The following is a 20644-nucleotide window of genomic DNA, read 5'->3' as shown; positions in this document are numbered from 1 at the left end:
ACTGGACAAACTGGTTAAAGGTCAATTCTAGAACCTTTTTAGGGTTGACATCAAGCTGGCTATTTGGTACTTACCTAGATCCTCCCCCCCCCAGATGTGGATAGCATTTGTCCACCTCTACTCTTGAATTACCCATTATCTAAGAATTTTTAAACAATTATAGACAAAGGCTCTGGGATCATATCTGCAAGTTTCATTAGTACTGTAGGATTCACTTTGTCTGGTCCTGTAAACTTGAATTCATTTAGAGTGGCTAGGTACTTCTACATCACCTTTTTACCTCATTTGGATAAAACTTTCCTGTCTTCATCTAACCTATTTTTGCCAGGTTGCACAGTTTTCCTTGTGGGAGAAGGCTGAGGCAAAGTAGGAGTTGTATAGGTCTACCTTCTCTCCATCACCCACTAACATTTCTCCATATTCTCCTCTCAGTTGACCTGCCACTTCTTCCTTTTGTTCCAAATATAACCCAACCCCCTACCCAGCTTTTGTTCTTTTTAACACCTTTCATAAGCCTAAACTCATTCTGTAGCCCTCATGATACTGTCCCTCAAAGACTTGCCTGCTTGTTTATGCTCATCCTTTGTGGTTTGCTTCTTCTTCCATTTCCTATACATGCCCCTTTAAAATCCAAGTCATCATAAGTTCCTTATGCAACCAATCTGGTTTCTTTAGCTGCCTACCATTTCTCTTGCTTATTGGAATGATTTGTGATTGTGTAATATCTCACTTTTAAGAAACTCCCACCCATCTTGAACTCCCTTCTAAAAAACCCACAGGATTGCACCCAGTAACTTGTTGAAATCAACTGTCCAGGGTGACTATGCACACCTTTCCTTTTCCTCAGTATCATCCCAAGATGGTGTGGTCCATTCCACCCAAGGTCTCTACTAGCTTTTCACCAGTTCTTCCTTATTGGTAAGGATCAGATCTAACAGTTGATCCCCTTATCTCTGGAATTGACTTCCAACATGCATCAGGGTAGCTGAGGTCTTCCATTACTACTGTGTCTTGGAAAATTTGGTAATCTGATCTAAGAAGGCATCCAAGTCTTCTGCCTTGTTTGGAGATCTGTAGCAGACTCCTTCAATAATATTGCTATTATTTCCCTCTCCTTTAATTTTCACCCAAATACTCTTTCCATTTTCAGATCCAGAGATTTCCTAACAGTGCTGCTCCCTTCCTGTTTGATCTGTTCCTTTTGAATAAGTCATACTCTTCAGTCGATAATTCTGATAATGAATCTCATGCCTTGTTGTCATTATGTGCCTTCAAGTTGATTACGACTTATGGTGACCCTATGAATCAGTGACCTCCAATAGCATCTGTTATAAACCACCCTGTTCAGATCTTGTAAGGTCAGGTCTATGGCTTCCTTTATGGAATCAATCCATCTCTTGTTTGGTCTTCATCTTTTTCTACTCCCTTCTGTTTTCCCCAGCATTGTTATTTCTAGTGAATCATGTCTTCTCATGATGTGTCCAAAGCTTCTAGTGACAGTTCTGGTTTAATTTGTTCTAACACCCAATTATTTGTATTTTTTTGCAGTCCATGGTATGCACAAAGCTCTCCTCCAACACCACATTTCAGATGAGTTGATTCTTCTCTTATCTACTTTTTTCACTGTCCAACTTTCACATCCATACATAGAGATCAGGAATACCATGGTCTGAATGATCCTGACTTTAGTGTTCAGTGATACATTTTTGCATTTGAGGACCTTTTCTAGTTCTCTCACAGCTGCCCTCCCCAGTCCTAGCCTTCTTCTGAGTTCTTGATTATTGTCTCCATTTTGGTTAAAGACAGTGCCAAGGTATTGATAATCCTTGACAAGTTCAAAGTCCTCATTGTGAACTTTAAATTTACATAAATCTTCTGTTGTCATTACTTTAGTCTTCTTGATGTTCAGCTGTAGTCCTGCTTTTGTGCTTTCCTCTTTAACTTTCATCAGCATTCGTTTGAAATCATTACTGATTTCTGCTAGTAGTATGATATTGTCTGCATAGCTTATTATTGATATTTCTTCCTCCAGTTTTCACACCACCTTCATCTTGGTCCAATCCCACTTTCTGTATATGTTCTGCATATAGATTAAACAAATAGGGTGATAAAATACCCTTGCCTTTCCTGGCTTATTAAAGCTTGCCAAGGGGGTTTGATCGAGTGGATCCAGGGTGTGGTCAGTGCATCATATCGGGAGGGAGTGGTTCCAGCCGCCCTGAAAGAGGCGGTGATCTGACTGCTCCTAGAAAAGCCCACCCCGGACCCATTGGTCTGCGACAATTACCAACCAGTTGCAAATACCCCCTCCTTAGGAAAGGTGATGGAGATGGTTGTGGCGCAGCAATTGCAAGTACTCTTGGATGAAACAGATTGTCTTGACCCATCCCAGTCTGGGTTCAGATCTGGTTATGGGACTGAATCGGCCTTGGTCACCCTGATGGATGACCTTTATCGGGAGAAGGGCAGGGGGAGTGTTTATTCTTACTTGATCTCTCAGCGGCTTTTGATACCATTGACCATGGTATCCTTCTGGGCCAGCTTGGTGAGACGGGTATCTATCTCTAACCTATCTCTAAGGTCATTTTCAGAGAATAGCATTGGGTGATTGTCTTTCGGCCCCTGGCAGATGTGCCATGGGATGCCGCAGGTACCATCTTGTCCCCCATGCTGTTTAACATCTATATGAAGCCCTTGGGAGTGATCATCAGGAGAGTTGGGGTGAGGTGTCAGCAGTACGCTGATGACACCCAGCTCTATTTCTCTGTAACATCTGAATTGGGAGAGGCCATGCAAGCCCTGGACCACAGACTGGACTCGGGTGGGCTGGATGAGGGCCAATAAACTGAGTCTGAATCCAGAGACAGAGGTGCTGTGGGTTGGTGGTCCTCAAGTTCAGATAATTGGTCAGTTGCCATCTTTGGATGGGGTTGTACTTCCTCTGAAAGCGCAGGTCTGTAGTCTGGGGGTGCTCCTAGATCCATCTTTGTCACTAGAGGCCCAGGTGACCTCAGTGGCTAGGAGTCCCTTTTACTAGCTTTGGCTGATAAGACAGCTGCGGCCTTTTCTGGACCGGGATAGCCTGACCACTGTTGTCCATGCATTGGTACCCTCTAGGCTTACTGTAATGCACTGTTATGTTGGGCTTCCCTTGAGGTTGGTCTGGAAGCTGCAGCTGGTGCAAAATGCAGCGGCGAGACTGCTCACTTGGTCAGGGTATTGCCAACATGTCACCCACTGCTGAAAGAATTGCACTGGCTGCCCATTTGCTACCAGGCCAAGTTCAAGGTTCTAGTCATGGTGTACAAAGCCCTATACAGCTTGGGACCAGGATACCTGAAAGGCCGACTTATTCCTTATATACCCAGTTGATCACTGCGCTCTGCAGGTGAGGGCCATCTGCAGATACCATCTTATCGGGAGGTCCATTCTGCACAACATAAGAAATGGACTTTTAGTGTGGCAGCACCTACCCTGTGGAACTCCCTGCCCTTAAATATTAGAAGGGCATCATTTCTGTTATCTTTTTGGTGCCTATTGAAGACCTTCCTCTTTCAACAAGCCTTTTAAGTTGAGATCTGTGCTGGAATTGCTTATTAACATGTTTTTAAACCTTTTTTGTTTAAACAATAAGTTTTTAATCTTTGCTTTTGAAAGATGTCTTGAAAGCTTTTAAAAATGTTTTTAAAATTAATTGGCTTTAATGTGTTTTAAAGTCTGTTTTTATTATGTTTTAAAGTGCTTTCGTGCTTTTGTTTGCCCCCCTGGGCTCCTACTGGGAGGAAGGGCGGGATATAAATCAAATAATAAAGAAAGAAAGAAAGAAAGAAAATACACTCCTGTCTCACACCCATTCTCCATATTCTGTCCTTACAGTAGCCTCTTATCCACAATATAGGTTGTGCATCAAGACAATTAGATGCTGTGGCACCCCCATTTCTTTTAAAGCATTCCACAGTTTTTCATGATCTACACAATCAAAGGCTTTGCTGTAATCTATAAAGCACAGGGTGATTTCCTTCTGAAATTCCTTGCTCCATTCCATTATCCAACGTATGTTTGCGATATGATCTCTGGTACCTCTTCCCTTTCTAAATCCAGCTTGGACATCTGACACTTCTCGCTCCATATATGGGAAGAGCCTTTGTGGAAGAATCTTGAGCATAGTATATTAAGGCAATAGTTCAATAATTGCTGCATTCCCTGGGATCTCCTTTCTTTGGAATTGGGATGTATATGGAACGCTTCCAGTCTGTGGGTCATTGTTTAGTTTTCCATATTTGTTGACCTATTTTTGTCAAACTTTGGTCAGATTCAGTTTCAGTAGATTGTAGCAGTTCTATTGGTATGCCATCTGTTCCTGGTGATTTGTTTCTTCCAAGTATTTTAAGAGTAGCTTTCACCTCACATTCGAAAATTTCTGATTCTTCATCATACAATTCCTCCATGAATGAATCTGTCATCCTTGCATCTCTTTTATAGAGTTCTTCAGTGTGTTGCTTCCATCTTCCTTTTATTTCATCTCGGTCAGTCAGTGTGTCTCCCTGTTGATTTTTCAACATCCCTACTCGTGGTTTAAATTTCCCTTTCATTTCTCTAATCTTTTGGAATAGGCTTCTACAATTTTCTTCTTCTATTTCTATCCAGTAACCATTGTTATAGTTCTCTTCGTCCCTACGTACTAGTCGCTGTATTGTTGCATTTAGGGTTCTAACCGTGTTTCTGTCTCCTTTTGCTTTTGTTTTCCTTCTCTCTTTAACCATTTTAAGAGTTTCTTCAGTCATCCATTGAAGTCTTTCTCTCTTTTTAATGAGAGGTATTGTCTTTTTGCATTCTTCCCTAATAATGTCTCTGACTTCATTCCATAGTTCTTCTGGTTCTGTCAACTAAGTTTAAAGCCTCAAATCTGTTCCTTATTTGATCTTTATATTCTTCTGGGATGTTATTTAAATTGTATTTTGGCATTATGATTGCTTTGCTGTTCTTCTTTAGCTTTACTCTGATTTTCGATATGACCAGTTCATGGTCTGTACCACATTCTGCTCCTCTTCTGTTCTCACAGAAAGTATGGAACTTCTCCATCTTCTGCTACCAATTACATGATCAATTTGATTCCTATATTGACCATTTGGTGATGTCCACGTGTACAGTTGTCTTTTCGGTTGCTCAAAACATGTGTTTGCAAGAAACAAATTATAGGCTTCACAGAATTTAATAAGTCTCCTGCTTCATTTCTATCTCCTAAGCCCTACTTTCCCACAATTCCTAGTTCTTTTCTGTTCTCTACCTTTGCATTCCAGTCCCCCATGATTATCAGCACATCTTGTTTTGGTGAGTGATCAATTTCTTTCTGTACTTCTGCATAAAATCTTTCTAGTTCCTTTTCTTCTGCATTTGCTGTTGGAGCATAGACTTGGATGATGGTTATGTTAATAGGTTTTCCGTTAAATGGTATTGATATAACTCGCTCAGTCCTTGCGTTATAGCTCCTAATTGCCTTTGCTACATCACTTCTCACTATTAAAGCAACCCGGTTTCTTCTTAATTTTTCATTTCCTGCATAAAATATGTTGTAGTTGCCTGAATGAAAATGTCCCTTTCCAGTCCATTTTAATTGACTCACACCAAGCATTGTAATGTTGCTGTATTCCATTTCTTGCTTGACAATTTCTAACTTTCCTTGGTTCATGCTTCTCACATTCCATGTTCCTATTGTGTGTTGTACAACTACCACTCTCCTTTTGCATCTGTGCACATCAGCGTCTGGGCTTCCTATCGACTTTGACCCAGCTGTGTCATTAGTCACAGCGCTACTCATACTTGTCAGTTCTTCTTCCCCAGTAGCTCGATGAGTGCCTTCTGACCTGGGGGGTCTCATCTTCCAGCACTATCTCATGTTGCATTATTCATAGGGTTTTCATGGTAAGAGATATTCAGAGGTGGTTTACCATTGCTTTCCCCTGGGTTTGGATGCATCTAAGTCTGGTGTGTCAGCTTTCTGGTGTCAGCTTTGACTATTCTGCCTTGGATGCCCCTGCTAGCAGTGCAGCCTCTTGGTCTAGACTCCTGACAGCATTGCTCTCAGCTTCTTCAACACTCTCAAATCCTCTCACCACATTAAGGTGTGCATCCTGGAAGGGGAATCTCATGCTTATTGAATCTTATTTACCTTACTGTATTTTCAAGTTCATCTTATTTATTTCCTATACTCTGCATTGATATAAAGACACTGGAAACAATAGGTCATACCCCCAGCCACATGCTTACTGACTTTTCATTAATATTAGCAGGTACCCACACTGTAGACCTAGTTTCAGTCATATTCCCAATGTATGATGCCATCCTGTCTAATAGGATTTCATTGCCTTTCCTTCCAGAACTTAGTAAGAAGCCCTCCTGATCAGATTTGTGAGACTTCTATCAAACACTTCTTCCCAGTCTCATAAGGTGCAACTCATTTCTCACCAGAAGTCATTCATCACTGAAGTATAAACCATCACCCAAGAATCCAAACCCTTCCCAGTGACAGAATTTGCAACATTCACTTCCAGTATGTTTCTTTCTCTTCGTGTACCATGACCATCAGTAGAAAGGAGTGACAGCACCACCACCTGTACCCCAAAGTCCTTCTCTTTGCTACCCAGAGCCTCATATTCTCTTGCAATACATTCAAAGTTGTTTCTGGTGGTGTCATCAGTTCCCATATGGATCAGCAGGCAGAGATAATGGTTAGTGGGCTTGATGAGTCTTGGTATACTTTCTGCCCTCTCTGGATGTGTGTACTAGGACTATAACACACTACCAGGTTGTAGCTTGAATTTGAAGCAGAGACCTCAAACATGAAAAACATAACTGTTCCAATAGGCTAGAGTATCTTCTGAACCCCCTGTGCTCCTGATATCTTATGTCTGGGTCTTGGAGCTGGGAGGAATAGAAATCACCCATGATGTATCTGACTGCCAACTGCTCCTGTGGTTGAGTGGTTAGGGTGCTGTTCTGTGGTTTTCTGTATGGGTTCAAATCAAAATATTCCTCTTTTTTTGCCTTTGGTATGAATGGCATTTTTCCAAGCATGCAAAAGCTGTTGTCCTCTTCCCCTGGTGGGGTTTGAGCTCCTGCATCTTGCTTTCCAACCTTGTGCTCTATATAGTGAGCCACCAAATGTTGCTGCAGTCACTATGTATTTGTGACTGCCTTTGTTGCATGGCCCCTTCCCCTGGCTGCTTGGTAAGAGTCTTTTTCACCCTGGGTGGGTCTTAAATCTTTGTCTCCAGATGGGTTTGTGTGCTTTGTACAAGCCCTCTGCCCAAGGAGCTGTGCTGCTGATGTCTTGTGTTAGACCCCCTTTCTCGCCTTTGTGCGTTCTCCAAAACAGTGATCATGAGTAGCATTAGGTGACTTAACCCACTGCCTGTAAGGATACTTGATGACTAGAGGAAGCAGTAGTGTTGCTGGCTGTGCCTCCAAGGCTGATGGAGCGAGGAAGAGGCAATGGCGTTGCTTTGTGTGTTGGGTGTGTGCTGTGTGCAGTTGTAAGTTAATTGGCTCTCAATATGTGGGCAGCATGTGTCATCATCACTGGCATACTCCTTTATCAGTGGGCACTGGTGGAATTTCCAGGGACAATGATTATTTGTCTGCTGTTTTTATGCTTTTTTTGTCTTTGTGTGTTTTCACCTCCCTTCCCCAGCAGACATGGATATGGTGCTCAATCTGCCAGCACAGCAGTAACATATTCCCCCCCTCCCCAATGTTCCGTGAGTATAGGATTGCTCTACCTGATTCTTTAATAGTCTCACTGGTATAGTTGCTGGAAGAAAATAACCTTCTGAGCTGGATTCAATTATTTATTTTATTTATTTATTGTATTTAATTTATATACCGCCCTAAGCCCGAAGGCTCTCTGGGCGGTGTACATAAAAGATAAAACAAGCACAGTGTATAAGTACAATAAATACAATAAATCAAGAACCAAAAACAAACAAACAATAAAAGAACCAAACAACGTCCAAAATACAAGATAATAGTGAAATACTGTTAAAATACACTTTAAAATGCCTGGGAGTATAAAAAGGTTTTCACCTGGCGCCGAAAAGATAGTAGCGTCGGCGCCAGGTGCACCTCATCGGGGAGACTGTTCCACAGTTTGGGGGCCACCACTGAAAAGGCCCTAGTTCTAGTCACCACCCTCTGAGCTTCTCGATGGGATGGCACTCGGAGGAGGGCCTTAGATGTTGAGCGCAGTGTACTGGTAGGTTCATATTGGGAGAGGCGTTCCACCAGGTACTGCGGTCCCATGCTGCGTAGGGCTTTATAGGTCAAAACCAGCACTTTGAATCTAGCCCGGAAACAAATAGGAAGCCAGTGCAGACGGGCCAGAACAGGTGTTATATGAGCGAACCTTCTGGTCCACGTCAGCAATCTGGCCGCTGCATTCTGGACTAGCTGTAGTTTCCGAACAGTCTTCAAGGGCAGCCCAACGTAGAGCGCATTGCAGTAGTCCAATCTAGAAGTTACCAGAGCATGAACAACTGAGGCGAGGTCGTCACTGTCCATATAGGGACGTAGCTGGGCTACCAATCGAAGATGGTAAAAAGCATTCCGTGCCACCGAGGCCACCTGGGCCTCAAGAGACAAGGAAGGATCGAAAAGAACTCCCAAGCTACGAACCTGTTCCTTCAAGGGGAGTGTAACCCCATCAAGAACAGGATGAACATCCACCATCTGGGCAGAGAAGGCACTCACCAACAGCGTCTCAGTCTTGTCTGGATTGAGCTTCAGTCTGTTAGCTCCCATCCAGTCCATTATCGCGGCCAGGCAATGGTTTAGCACGTTAACAGCCTCACCTGAAGAAGATGAAAAGGAGAAATAGAGCTGCGTGTCATCAGCATACTGATGACAACGCACCCCAAAACTCCTGATGACCGCACCCAGCGGCTTCATGTAGATGTTAAAAAGCATGGGGGACAGTACCGATCCCTGAGGGACTCCACAATGGAGGGTCCAGGGTATCGAGCAATGTTCCCCAAGCACTACCTTCTGGTGGCGACCCACCAAGTAGGAGCGGAGCCACTGCCAAGCAGTACCCCCAACTCCCAACTCCGTGAGTCTTCCCAGAAGGATACCATGGTCGATGGTATCAAAAGCAGCTGAGAGATCAAGGAGAATCAACAGAGTCACACTCCCCCTGTCCCTCTCCCGACAAAGGTCATCATACAGGGCGACCAAGGCTGTTTCAGTGCCAAAACCGGGCCTAAAACCGGATTGAAATGGATCAAGATAATCAGTGTCATCCAAGAGCCCCTGGAGCTGGCCGGCAACCACCCGTTCCAGCACCTTGCCCAAGAACGGAACATTCGCCACAGGTCTATAGTTGTTCAGGTTATCTGGGTCCAAAGAGGGTTTCTTCAGGAGCGGTCTCACTGCCGCCTCTTTTAGGCAGTCAGGGACCACTCCCTCTCTCAAAGAGAGAGGCGTTTATTATCTCCTTGGCCCAGCCGGTCCTGCCAGCTTTCACCAGCCAAGGGTCCAGCACAGATGTGGTCGCCCGCACCAGTCCAAGGATTATGAGAGCTTTGCTGAGATTTTTAATTATGGGGCCTCACTTATGGACATGTGTGGTATCATGGCATCTTCCCCTCCCTTTTGTCTGTGGTTTTGGGATATTGTCTTGACAGGAAATGGGGTGGCATGGACAGGAGTCAATAAAACATACCTTTAAAACTCTTATGGCGTGATTCTATGCTGAGTTAGACACGCCTAAGCCCATCTGTTTCATGTGTGTCCGCATAAGATCAGTGTGTTCGTGCCATTCTATACCAGACTGTCACCATATATAGGTTCAGAAAAGAAAAACCAGAAAAGAAAACTACCAAACCAGGTTCTGTTTTGGTTTCTAAAAGGTTTTTGTTTGTTTTTTGCTGCTTTGGGTGTTTTTTTTTTTTTGTCTTTGGCAATATGTGGCTTTACTTACTGGAGTCATCTGCAACTATGCTCTGCTTGTGGTCTATGCTTGTGGCCACACTATGAATTACTCTGTGACGGGCCTACAGCACTGACTGCATGTCAAAAACAGTTAGCTATGGTTAATGACTTCCAAACAAACCAGGATTTATAAATCGACTTTAAACTATGGCTTCATTTCCTAGCTTGTTTGGAGACCATTAATCATAGCTTCCTAGTTTGCGCATAATGGGAAGCTACCCATTAATTGTAGCTTCCTGACTTGTTTCTCCTTATGCTCATGCAAAAGGAGGAGTGAAGTAGAAGGAAGAAGCCTGCATTAGTGTTGTGCCAAAGTTTTCATTCTTCTTTTAAAACAAAACACCATTTACTGGAGGGAGGGCAAAAAGAAATATCCCCCATATCTTGGGGAAAGGGGGGAGAACTTCAGAGAAGTTCTTTGGGGTTATGTGGAGATTTTGCTCTTATCATACAACAGTAATAAGGTGGTCTTGAAAGTGTCTTTACTGCTGTGTACTGCTGAGAGTGCAGTGTAACTTTTTTTAAAAAAGTCCTCCTTTGGGATTTTTAAGAAGCCAGGGAGACAGTGAAACAACAGAAACAGTGCAGCATGGATTGTTAAAGGAACCATTCACACGCACATACCCACCTTATGACAATGGTAAGGTAGGTGCAAACGACCCACATGCACCCCAGAGAATTTCTCAAAAGTTCTCGCACTCCACATGAAAGAGACAGAAAAACAACCTCTTTCATATCAGGTCCAAAGTTAGTGGGTGGGGTTTGACACACCACGAGGCTCCATGAAAGTGCTTGGAGCTCATGCATGTCCTGGTTTATTACGCCAGGATTCGAACATATGAATGCAGCCATGGACTGTTTTGACCTGCAATAGGGTACAGGACATGTTTTCCCCCATTTCTCTAATGGTATAGAAATAACACTTCAAAAACCAAGTTAGTTGCTGCCATACACATTGCTGGAAGGTTAGCGTTTATGTCAATGTGGGTGGCAATTGTTTTTAGAATTCAATTATTAACCATTTTGATTAGATGGTCAGAGATCCAAATGGATAAATAGTGCTGTGTTCATGAAAAAATACAACAAATCTACATTCTTCAAGCATAATATGCACTATGGATTGTAGATTTAGCAATCCTCAGATTTTGTTGCAAAGTCAGTTGATAGAAAATTGTATTCTGATACAAAATGCTCCATTTTCAGTATGTACTGGTTTTTAATCTTGTGCTGGGAGACAAAATGTATTCTGATACAAAATGCTCCATTTTCAGTACGTACTGGTTTTTAATCTTGTGCTGGGAGGCAAAAATATGCATTTAAAATTTGTGTTAATGGAGCTGACTTTGGATGAAATGATGGGCTAAATGGCCTGTGGCTTTATATTGCAGATGGCTAACCAACTAATATAACTTTAAATCTCTATTGGACATTTCTAGAGGCACAAAAGTGTTGGGCAAAGAGCTCTAGGGATGCATTTACATGACTGGGAATTAGGAGTGAGAAGAGCTGCTTGCCCTTCTACAAAAACAATAACAACAACAAAAGACCTGTTGGGAATTAATCTCACTCCACTAAAATTGAAAAGTGAATTGTGGAATCCAAAACTTCAGGTAGCAAGACAAAGGGAGATTGTGCTAGACCTCTCTGTACATGTCCCATGGCCTCCAGTGTAGTGACGGGCAAGCAATGTCACTGGCTTTCACTGCACTAGAGGTCTTCAGGAATGTGAGTGAAAGCCTAGCATAACCTGGAGGCATCCACACAAACACAGAAATATTATTTTGCATGCTATTTCCAATATGAATCTGGAATTTGCTGTTCCACCTGAACCTGAAATTCTGGCCCAATTCTTAGTTGGGATGGAATCTATTCAATCCTAAAATGAATGAGCAATAGCAATGGCCTATATTTTGTAAATTATTTGCATGTATTGAGAATAAATGGTGCATGGATTGTAGTGATGATCAACATCCAGAGGAAGTTGTGTGCCATAACGTTGTATTGATTGTAAACATTTACCTTTACAGCAACAAAACTTCAAGCAAAAAGTGGTGGCACTGTTGAAAAGGTTTAAAGTATCTGAAGAGGTAAGCTGACTGGCTGTAATTGCTGTCTCCAGCAACTTTCTTAACTGTATGAGGTTTGCATTATCTAGCAGGCTAAGGGCACTTGCATAAAAAAAATACAGAACATTTTTTTACACATGGCAAATGTTCAAGAACATATTCCAGCCAAGCAACAGTACTTGAGGAGGATGTGGAGTGTGGCCTGGGCAGAGTCCCAAGGGACAGATGAAGAGGACTAGAGAGGGCCATATTTGGCCCCCGCCCTGAGGTTCTATACCAAGGGTGGGGAGCGTTTTTTTAATCTCAGAGGCTTAAAGGGGGAGTGTGAGCAGACTCATAAAGCGTTTTGCAAGTTCTTCTGCACTTCCCTTTTAAGCCTCCAAGATTGGGGACTTCAAAAGGCTTTAAGACAGCTTGTGCGAGCCCCCAAGAGCCTTTGCAAAAGCACTCTTTGAAGTAGCTTACATGTGCAAGCTGCTTCAAGGGACGCTTTTGCACAGGGATTAAATCTTGCTGCCATCTGTGCAGTATTGTTCCCTGTTGAGAACAGGATTGCGCAGCCAATGCAGGACTAAGCCTTTTCCTCCCACCCATCAGCTAATGTCACCATTGATGTCAGATCATGGGTGGGCAGGTGTGGTTTGAGGAAAATAGCCTTGTGGGACACATTAGACCTGATGGGCCAGGATGGTCCACGAGCTGAAGGTTCTCCATCCCTGTTTTACACCAATGCAGCCGTTTTGAATTTGTGGCACTAATTATGAATTTTAATGATCTGGCAAATATTATTTCTGGCATATGAACCTATGTTAGTCTTCCACAAGCACATTTATGTCATAACTGAGACTGAACTATTGGAGGAATCTTCTGTAACTGGATCTCTCCTGAAGTGAAATACGATAATAGGGAAATTTAAGAGCTCAAAAGCATTACCTTTGTATAATGTGGGTGGTCAATATTTTTGAAATATTAAGCAGTTTATAAATGCTTTTAAATAAAGAAATAAAATATAATGACAGAGATGTCATTCACCAACTTAACTGTTTCATGTGAAAACATCTTAATTCTCCCTGTCTTGCTCTCTCTGTATTGGATCCAGAGTAAATTAGGCGAACTTGAGTTCCATTGAAATCAATGAGATGTCATGACTAACTTGTCCCATTGATTTCAATGGGATCTGAGTTTACCTAACTTAGCCTAGATCCAACCCTCTGTTCTGTAAGATGTTCTATCGACTTATCCTGCACAATGAAATATGGTCCATGAGAACCTCTGGAAGTAACTTCTGCCCAGTCATAACACCTCCATAAACTGTGTTTGAGGGCCTCCCAACAGCAGTGCTAATTGTAAGGTTTGTTTAAGGCAGAGCTTATATTTTTACCAGTCAGATATGCTTAACATACCCAAAGATATGCCTAACAACAAAGTAATTTATATCCTGGAAGCAGCTAGAGGGAAAAAAAGAGATAAAATACAGAATAAACCTCTGGAGCAACCATTCTTTTTGCAGACACTTATGTCACCCATCTACAGAGGATGTTGGGGCAATCCACGAATCAAACAGGAAAACAATTTGTCACTCTTTGTAAACGTGAAAAATGAATATGCATAATGCCCATTCTTGCACAGTCTTTCACCTGAACATAATCTGTGCTTGGAAAAAGTAATTTCCTTGGTGTTTTGCAAGATCTATCAGGATCACACAAACTGTATCCTGATCACATCTTGGTGACCACACCAGTTTTGTTTTATTTAGCTTCTTTGACTCATAAAGGGTCACTGTATCTACTTCCCACTCACACTGGATTTATTGTTGCACTGCAAAGGCTGCATCCACCACCACAATATGTACACTTTGAAACTGACTGTCTGGAAGAGGCAATAGAAGTCTGAATGGACTTGGTTTTTAGGGCAACCTAGTTCCCTCTTCAGATGTCGTCCACACAATAAGAATGGCATGAGGGGAAGGCTAAGGAATAACTTATTGGCTCCACCCCCTCCATTACATTTCATTTTCTGGCTCTGACTCTATAGTGTTCCATGTATTGAGGGCTGAAGAATTGCAGCAGGAAGCCTTCCATACTTGGGGGTTGGACTTAATGGCCTTACAGGCCCCTTCCAACTCTACTGTTCTATGATTCTACGATACTTCTAGAGGCTCCCTATATGATTGAGAACACTGAACTCTCAGTGTTCTAAATTGCACAAGGAGCCTATATCACTTAGAGATTTTGAAAATATAAGTGATTTATAAATGTCTTTAAATAAATAGATATGAGTACAGAAAACTGCCTCCTGTAGAAGTTCAGCACCCAATGTGCAAAAGGCAATAGAGCTGAGCAATGAGATTGCAACAGGGGAGATGGGGACATCAGGCTTGTCCTTGTTCTCCTCATACAATTCTAATTGTGTGGGAGTGAACTTCTGAAGAGGGCTCAGGTGTGACATTAATTTGTTGTTGTTAATGTGCCTTCAAGTCAGTCATGACTTATGGCAACCCTATGAATCAGCGACCTCCAGTAGCATCTGTCGTGAACCATCTTGTTCAGATCTTGTAAGTTCAGGTCTGTGGCTTCCTTTATGGAATCAATCCATCTCTTGTTTGGCCTTCCTCTTTTTCTACTCCCTTCTGTTTTCCCCACCATTATGGTCTTTTCTAGTGAATCATGGCTTCTCATTATGTGTCCAAAGTATGATAACCTCAGTTTCATCATTTTAGCTTCAAATGATAGTTCTGGTTTAATTTGTTCTAACACCCAATTATTTGTTGTTGTTTTTTTGCAGTCCATGGTATCCGCAAAGCTCTCCTCCAGCACCACATTCCAAATGAGTTGATTTTTCTCTTATCCCCTTTTTTCACTGTCCAACTTTCACATCCATACATAGAGATCGGGAATACCATGGTCTGAATGATCCTGACGTTAGTGTTCAGTGATACATCTTTGCATTTCAGGACCTTTTCTAGTTCTCTCATAGCTGCCCTCTCCAGTCCTAGCCTTCTGATTTTTTTTACTATTTCCATTTTGGTTAATGACTATGCTGAAGTATTGATAATCCTTGACAAGTTCAATGTCCTCATTGTCAACTTTAAAGTTACAAAAATCTTCTGTTGTCATTACTTTAGTCTTCTTGACGTTCAGCTGTAGTCCCACTTTTGTGCTTTCCTCTAACTTTCATCAGCATTCGTTTGAAATCATTACTGGTTTCTGCTAGTAGTATGGTATTGTCTGCATATCTTAAATTACTGATATTTCTCCCTGCAGTTTTCACATCTCCTTCATCTTGGTCCAGTCCAGCTTTCCGTATGATATGTTCTGCATATACAAGCAGGGTGATAAAATAAACCCCTGTCTCATGCCCTTTCCGATTGGGAATCAATCAGTTTCTTCATATTCTGTCCTTACAGTAGCCTCTTGTCCAGAGTATAGGTTGCGTATCAGGACAATCAGATGCTGTGGCACTCCCATTTCTTTTAAAGCATTCCATAGTGTTTCATGATCTACGCAATCAAAGGCTTTGCTGTAATCTATAAAACAGGGTGATTTCCTTCTGAAATTCCTTGGTCCGTTCCATTATCCAACGTATGTTTGTGATATGATCTCTCGTTCCTCTTCCCTTTCTGGTAGAATCTTGAGCATTACTTTACTTGCATGGGATATTAAGGGAATAGTTTAATAATTACTGCATGCCCTGGGAACTCATTTCTTTGTAATTGGGATGTATATTGAACGCTTCCAGTCTGTGGGCCATTGTTTAGTTTTCCATATTTCTTGACAAATTTTTATCAAAATTTGAACAGATTCAGTCTCAGTAGCTTGTAGCAACTCTATTGGTATGCCATCTGTTCCTGGTGATTTGTTTCTTCCAAGTATTTTAAGAGCAGCTTTCACCTCACATTCTACAATTTCTGGTTCTTCATCATACGGTTCCTCCGTGAATGAATCTGTCGTCCTTGCATCTCCTTTATAGAGTTCTTCAGTGTATTGCTTCCATCTTCCTTTTATTTCATCTCGGTCAGTCAGTGTGTTCCCTTATTGATATTCAACATCCCTACCCTTGGTTTAAATTTCCCTTTCATTTCTCTAATCTTTTTGGAATAGGGCTCTTGTTCTACCCTTTTTGTTGTCCACTTTTATTTCTATACAATAACTATTGTAATAGTTCTGTTTGTCCCTAGTCACTGTATTGTTGCCTTTAGGGTTCTAATCGTGTTTCTGTCTCCTTTTGCTTTTGTTTTCCTTCTCTCTTTAACTATTTTAAGAGTTTCTTCAGTCATCCACTGAAGTCTTTCTTTTTAACGAGAGGTATTGTCTTTTTGCATTCTTTCCTGATAATGTCTCTGACTTCATTCCATAGTTCTTCTGGTTCTCTGTCAACTAAGTTTAAAGCCTTAAACCTGTTCCTTATTTGATCTTTATATTCTTCTGGGATGTTATTTAAATTGCATTTTGGCATTGTGATTGCTTTGTTGTTCTTTAGCTTTACTCTGATTTTTGATATGACCAGTTCATGATCTGTGCCGCAGTCTGCTCCTGGTCTTGTTTTTGCAGAAAGTATGGAACTTCTCCATCTTCTGCTACCAAATACATGATCAATTTGATTCCTATATTGACTATTTGGTGATGTCCATGTATACAGTCGTCTTTTCGGTTGTTCAAAAAAATGTGTTTGCAAGAAACAAATTATAGGCTTCACAGAATTTAATAAGTCATTCTCCTGCTTCATTTCTATCTCCTAAGCCCCATTTTCCCACAGTTCCTAGTTCTTCTCTGTTCCCTACTTTTGCATTCCAGTCCCCCATGATTATCAGCACATCTTGTTTTGGTGTGTGATCAGTTTCTTCTTTTACTTCTGCATAAAATCTCTCCAATTCCTCTTCTGCATTTGCTGTTGGAGCATAGACTTTGATGATGGTTATGTTAATAGGTTTCCTGCTAAATCTCATTGATATAACTTGCTCAGACCTTGCGTTATAGCTCTTAATTGTTTTTGCTACATCACTTCTCACTATTAAAGCAACACCGTTTCTTCTTAATTTCTCATTTCCTGCATAAAACATTTTGTAGTTGCCTGACTGAAAATGTCCCATTCCAGTCCATTTTAATTGACTCACGCCAAGTATTGTAATGTTGATGCGTTCCATTTCTTGCTTGACAATTTCTAACTTTCCCTGGTTCATGCTTCTCACATTCCATGATTCCATTGTGTGCATCGTACAACTCCGGACTCTCCTTTCACATCTGTGCACATCAGCCTCTGGGCTTCCTTTCAGCTTTGACCCAGCTGCGTCATTAGTCACAGCGCTTCTCGTACTTGTCCTTTGTTCTTCTCCAGTAGCTCATTGACTGCATTCTGACCTGGGGGGGGTCTCATCTTCCAGCACTATCTCGCATTGCATTTTGGATACTCTGTTCATAGGATTTTCATGGTAAGAGGTATTCAGAGGTGGTTTACCATTGCCTTCCTCTGAGTTTGGATGCATCTTAGCTTGGTGTCTCAGCTTTGACCATTCAGCGTTGGGTGCCCATGCTAGGTAATTAATACTTGTAATTATTATATGTAATAATTGTAATAGTACTTAATACTTGAATGCAATCAATGGGCACGTTTTTGTTATGTTAATTGCAGCTACTGGGATATCTAAGCAACCTTAGGCCTGTGGGGAGGAGAGGTTTAACTCTTTCTCTCCCTGCCACAGTCCTGACAAAAATTGTCTCAATGAAGGTGCTGTTTGCAGTTTACCATTAATGTGCAGTCTGTTGAACTGCTGTTGATTTTCTGCCTAGGTTTTGGATTCTGAGCAGGATCCAGCTGACCATGTCCCAGAAGTAGAGGAAGATCTAGATCTTCTCTATGATACGCTTGATATGGAAAATCCTAGTGACAGTGGCCCTGACATGGAAGATGATGACAGTGTCCTCAGCACTCCTAAGCCAAAGCTAAGGTAAGAGCATTGATGTCTAATGGCAGATTTGCAGATTGTTAGACCTACTGCCTACTGGGATGGGAGATGCTAGGGCAGCAGGGTGGGACATGTAGAGTGTGTTATGATGGTTGATGAGTTTTTTACATTTCATCCTATTGCTGTCAGTTAGTTAGGTTCATGCATGTGCACTACATTTCACTCTCACAGCTAAAGTAAGATAACTAAAAATAAGGTTACCGATATGCCCAGATCTGTATGGCTGTAACAGATCTCACCAAACTTCTATATCTATGGAGATAGTTACCTCTTCCTGCCTGTCATCTGTCTGTATTTCTCCTTCTCCCTGGGGTCTGTTCTTCCCTTCTCCTCATGCCCGTTCCCATCCTTTTTGCCGTCAGCTTCCCATATGTCACTCACTGTTTTTAGTTTGTCTCCACCGATCCTACTGCAGGCTTTAGGATGGGCAAGTGATTACTGGGAACATCTGGCTGAATATGAGTGGCTGTTTCAGCAGATAGGAGGCTATGGACCTCGGCAGGCCCTGATTTATGTCAATTTAAGAGGGGCCACCTTTTAGTTTGTCATCTTCAAGCTGCGCCTCTGCCTAGCAGCTCTGTGGGTGCCATGAGTTTTGCCACACTTGTACTAAGCAGGATTGCTGCTCCCCAGCTCTCACCACTGCCATTACTTTCACCATCAATGTCCTGCCCAGAGGTGACAGATTCAGACTGAGGCGAGGTGATGTGTTTTTCTGTTTTTATTAGCATTATATTACACCCAAAGCAGTGAGCTTCATACACCTGTCTACTCTGACTCACTGCTTTCTCTAACTAGCCTAACTAAGCAATGTTAGAGGAAAGTTGACTCAGCACTTGTGCCTTGGCTTAAGTAGGGAACGTTTTGGCTCATAAATGGTGGCTCTGCCTCAGTTCCACCCTCTGAAAGTCTCTCATCTTGCGCCTCCTCACACGGGGCGAGGGAGGGCAACTCTCAAACGACCCATCTGACAACGGGGCTTCGCTAGGTGACTGCGCGGTCTCTGGAAGCGGGATGCTGATTGTCTGGGAAGCATTTGAAGTGCCTGGTGGGAATTCCTGCATGGGAATAGATAGTGCGGGTGGAGAGTTATTTCCCAACTGCTCGGGCGTTGGACTCACAGGCGGGGCAGGAGCTTCCTCGGTGGAAGTGCCAGGCAGGGGAGTTTGGGGACTGCCAGAACCCTCCCCGCTCATCTCCCTTCCTTCAGCTTCCCAAACAGCCTCATCCTCATATGACTCCCCTCCATGATCTAACTCTCCCCTTGCCTGGGTCACAACAATCAGGGCTTTTAGTGCTTCCATTGCAGATTGTGTTGTGCTTCTGTCAGGGATTGAGTGGTGTCTGCTGAAGTAAGACAGAACCTATAGTGCAGTTTCCTGTGGCTTTTCTTGGTGTGCAGCTTATACTCTATGGCTTCCCCTATCACTTCTTTAGTCTTCTGCCATGATTCCAATGGCTCTTTATTGGAGGGGTCCTGGAGACCAGCAACAGCATCTTCACCTGCTCCAAATCTTGCCAGTGGGGTAGTGGTGGTGGTGAGTACTCTATTTTTCTCTCATGGATGACAGAGGTCTCCACGTGGGTACTATAGTTCCCCCTACAGCTCAAAGACAGGAAATGCTTCAGGAAATGTTTTTTGCTCCTCCCTTCCTGCTGAGGCTCAGTTTTCTTTCCTGTCTCAGCTCGGAGCACACCCTTTCTGGCTGTCTTCCTTTCTGGCCTAGCTTCTCTCTTCCCTTTGCATAGCCACATTTTCCATGTCTACCTTCCAGCTATCTCTTCTTCTACTTGTTTTATAATAAAAAACAAAAACAAAAACTATACTTTATTTACCTTTAGTAGTTCTCTGTCCTTCTTGTTTCACTTTCATTTCTTCTGCCCTCCGCTCTCTGCAAGACATGGAAAAGATGGCATCTTATTCTTCCAAGAAGAAAAAATCTTCAAAAAAGGCAGGGCAGTACTCAGCCTTGGCTGCAGTCAGCTCCCTCCCACCTCAGATTCTTGCCAATGCTCAGCAGCAATTGCTTATTGGCGGAGACGACCCCCATGAGGGCACCTCTTCTCGGATGGACTCCATTGCTCCCCACAAGTTTGCCAGAGTCAGTGAGTCCCCTCCACTTACCTCCTTACTGCAGGGGCCTTTAGTGGAGCCGTTTTCGGCCGCTCGTGATGCGGCGCCCGCCATTTTGTCCAATAGACATGAGGCGGCCGCTATTTTGGATAGGCATTCGCCCGCCATTTTTCAGGCTGCTCCTGCGCTACAACAAAAAAGAGCACTTATTGAAGCGGATGCTTCCTATGACCTGCCTGACAATAGTGCTGCGGTCCTCTTGGCGACAAGGCCTCCGCACTCCCCGGAACCCCCCCGCCTTGTTCCTATGGGGCCTAGGGAACTGGAACGTCTTTCATCTGAAGATGAGGAGCAAAGAAGGTACGATTCCCAAGTTCAATGCATGCAGATTAACCCCCCATTCCAGCCTGGTTCTAATGCAATGCCTCAACAGCCGCAGTTGTCCCTATCTGATCTGCTTTCTCCTGCTGTGTTTCAACAGCTTAAGGAGGCCATGATTGGGGAGCTCGTTACAGAATTGACAAGCGGCAGGGGATCCAAAAGGCCCTCAACTGTGCA

At 42.8% G+C, this 20644-nt stretch overlaps 1 protein-coding gene across 1 annotated transcript in view; it reads left to right on the top strand.

The window, feature by feature from the left end:
* Positions 1 to 20644, top strand: part of PACS2 (phosphofurin acidic cluster sorting protein 2) — a 219935-nt gene that overhangs the window by 81073 nt on the left and 118218 nt on the right. Inside the window, 2 exon segments of the mRNA XM_061585566.1 lie at positions 12012 to 12071; positions 17837 to 17994. Coding sequence (XP_061441550.1) covers positions 12012 to 12071; positions 17837 to 17994 — 218 coding nt within the window.

This window comes from Rhineura floridana, chromosome 1, assembly GCF_030035675.1.
Source record: "Rhineura floridana isolate rRhiFlo1 chromosome 1, rRhiFlo1.hap2, whole genome shotgun sequence".
Lineage (NCBI taxonomy): Eukaryota > Metazoa > Chordata > Lepidosauria > Squamata > Rhineuridae > Rhineura > Rhineura floridana.
This window is presented reverse-complemented; position numbering and strand designations above follow the sequence as displayed.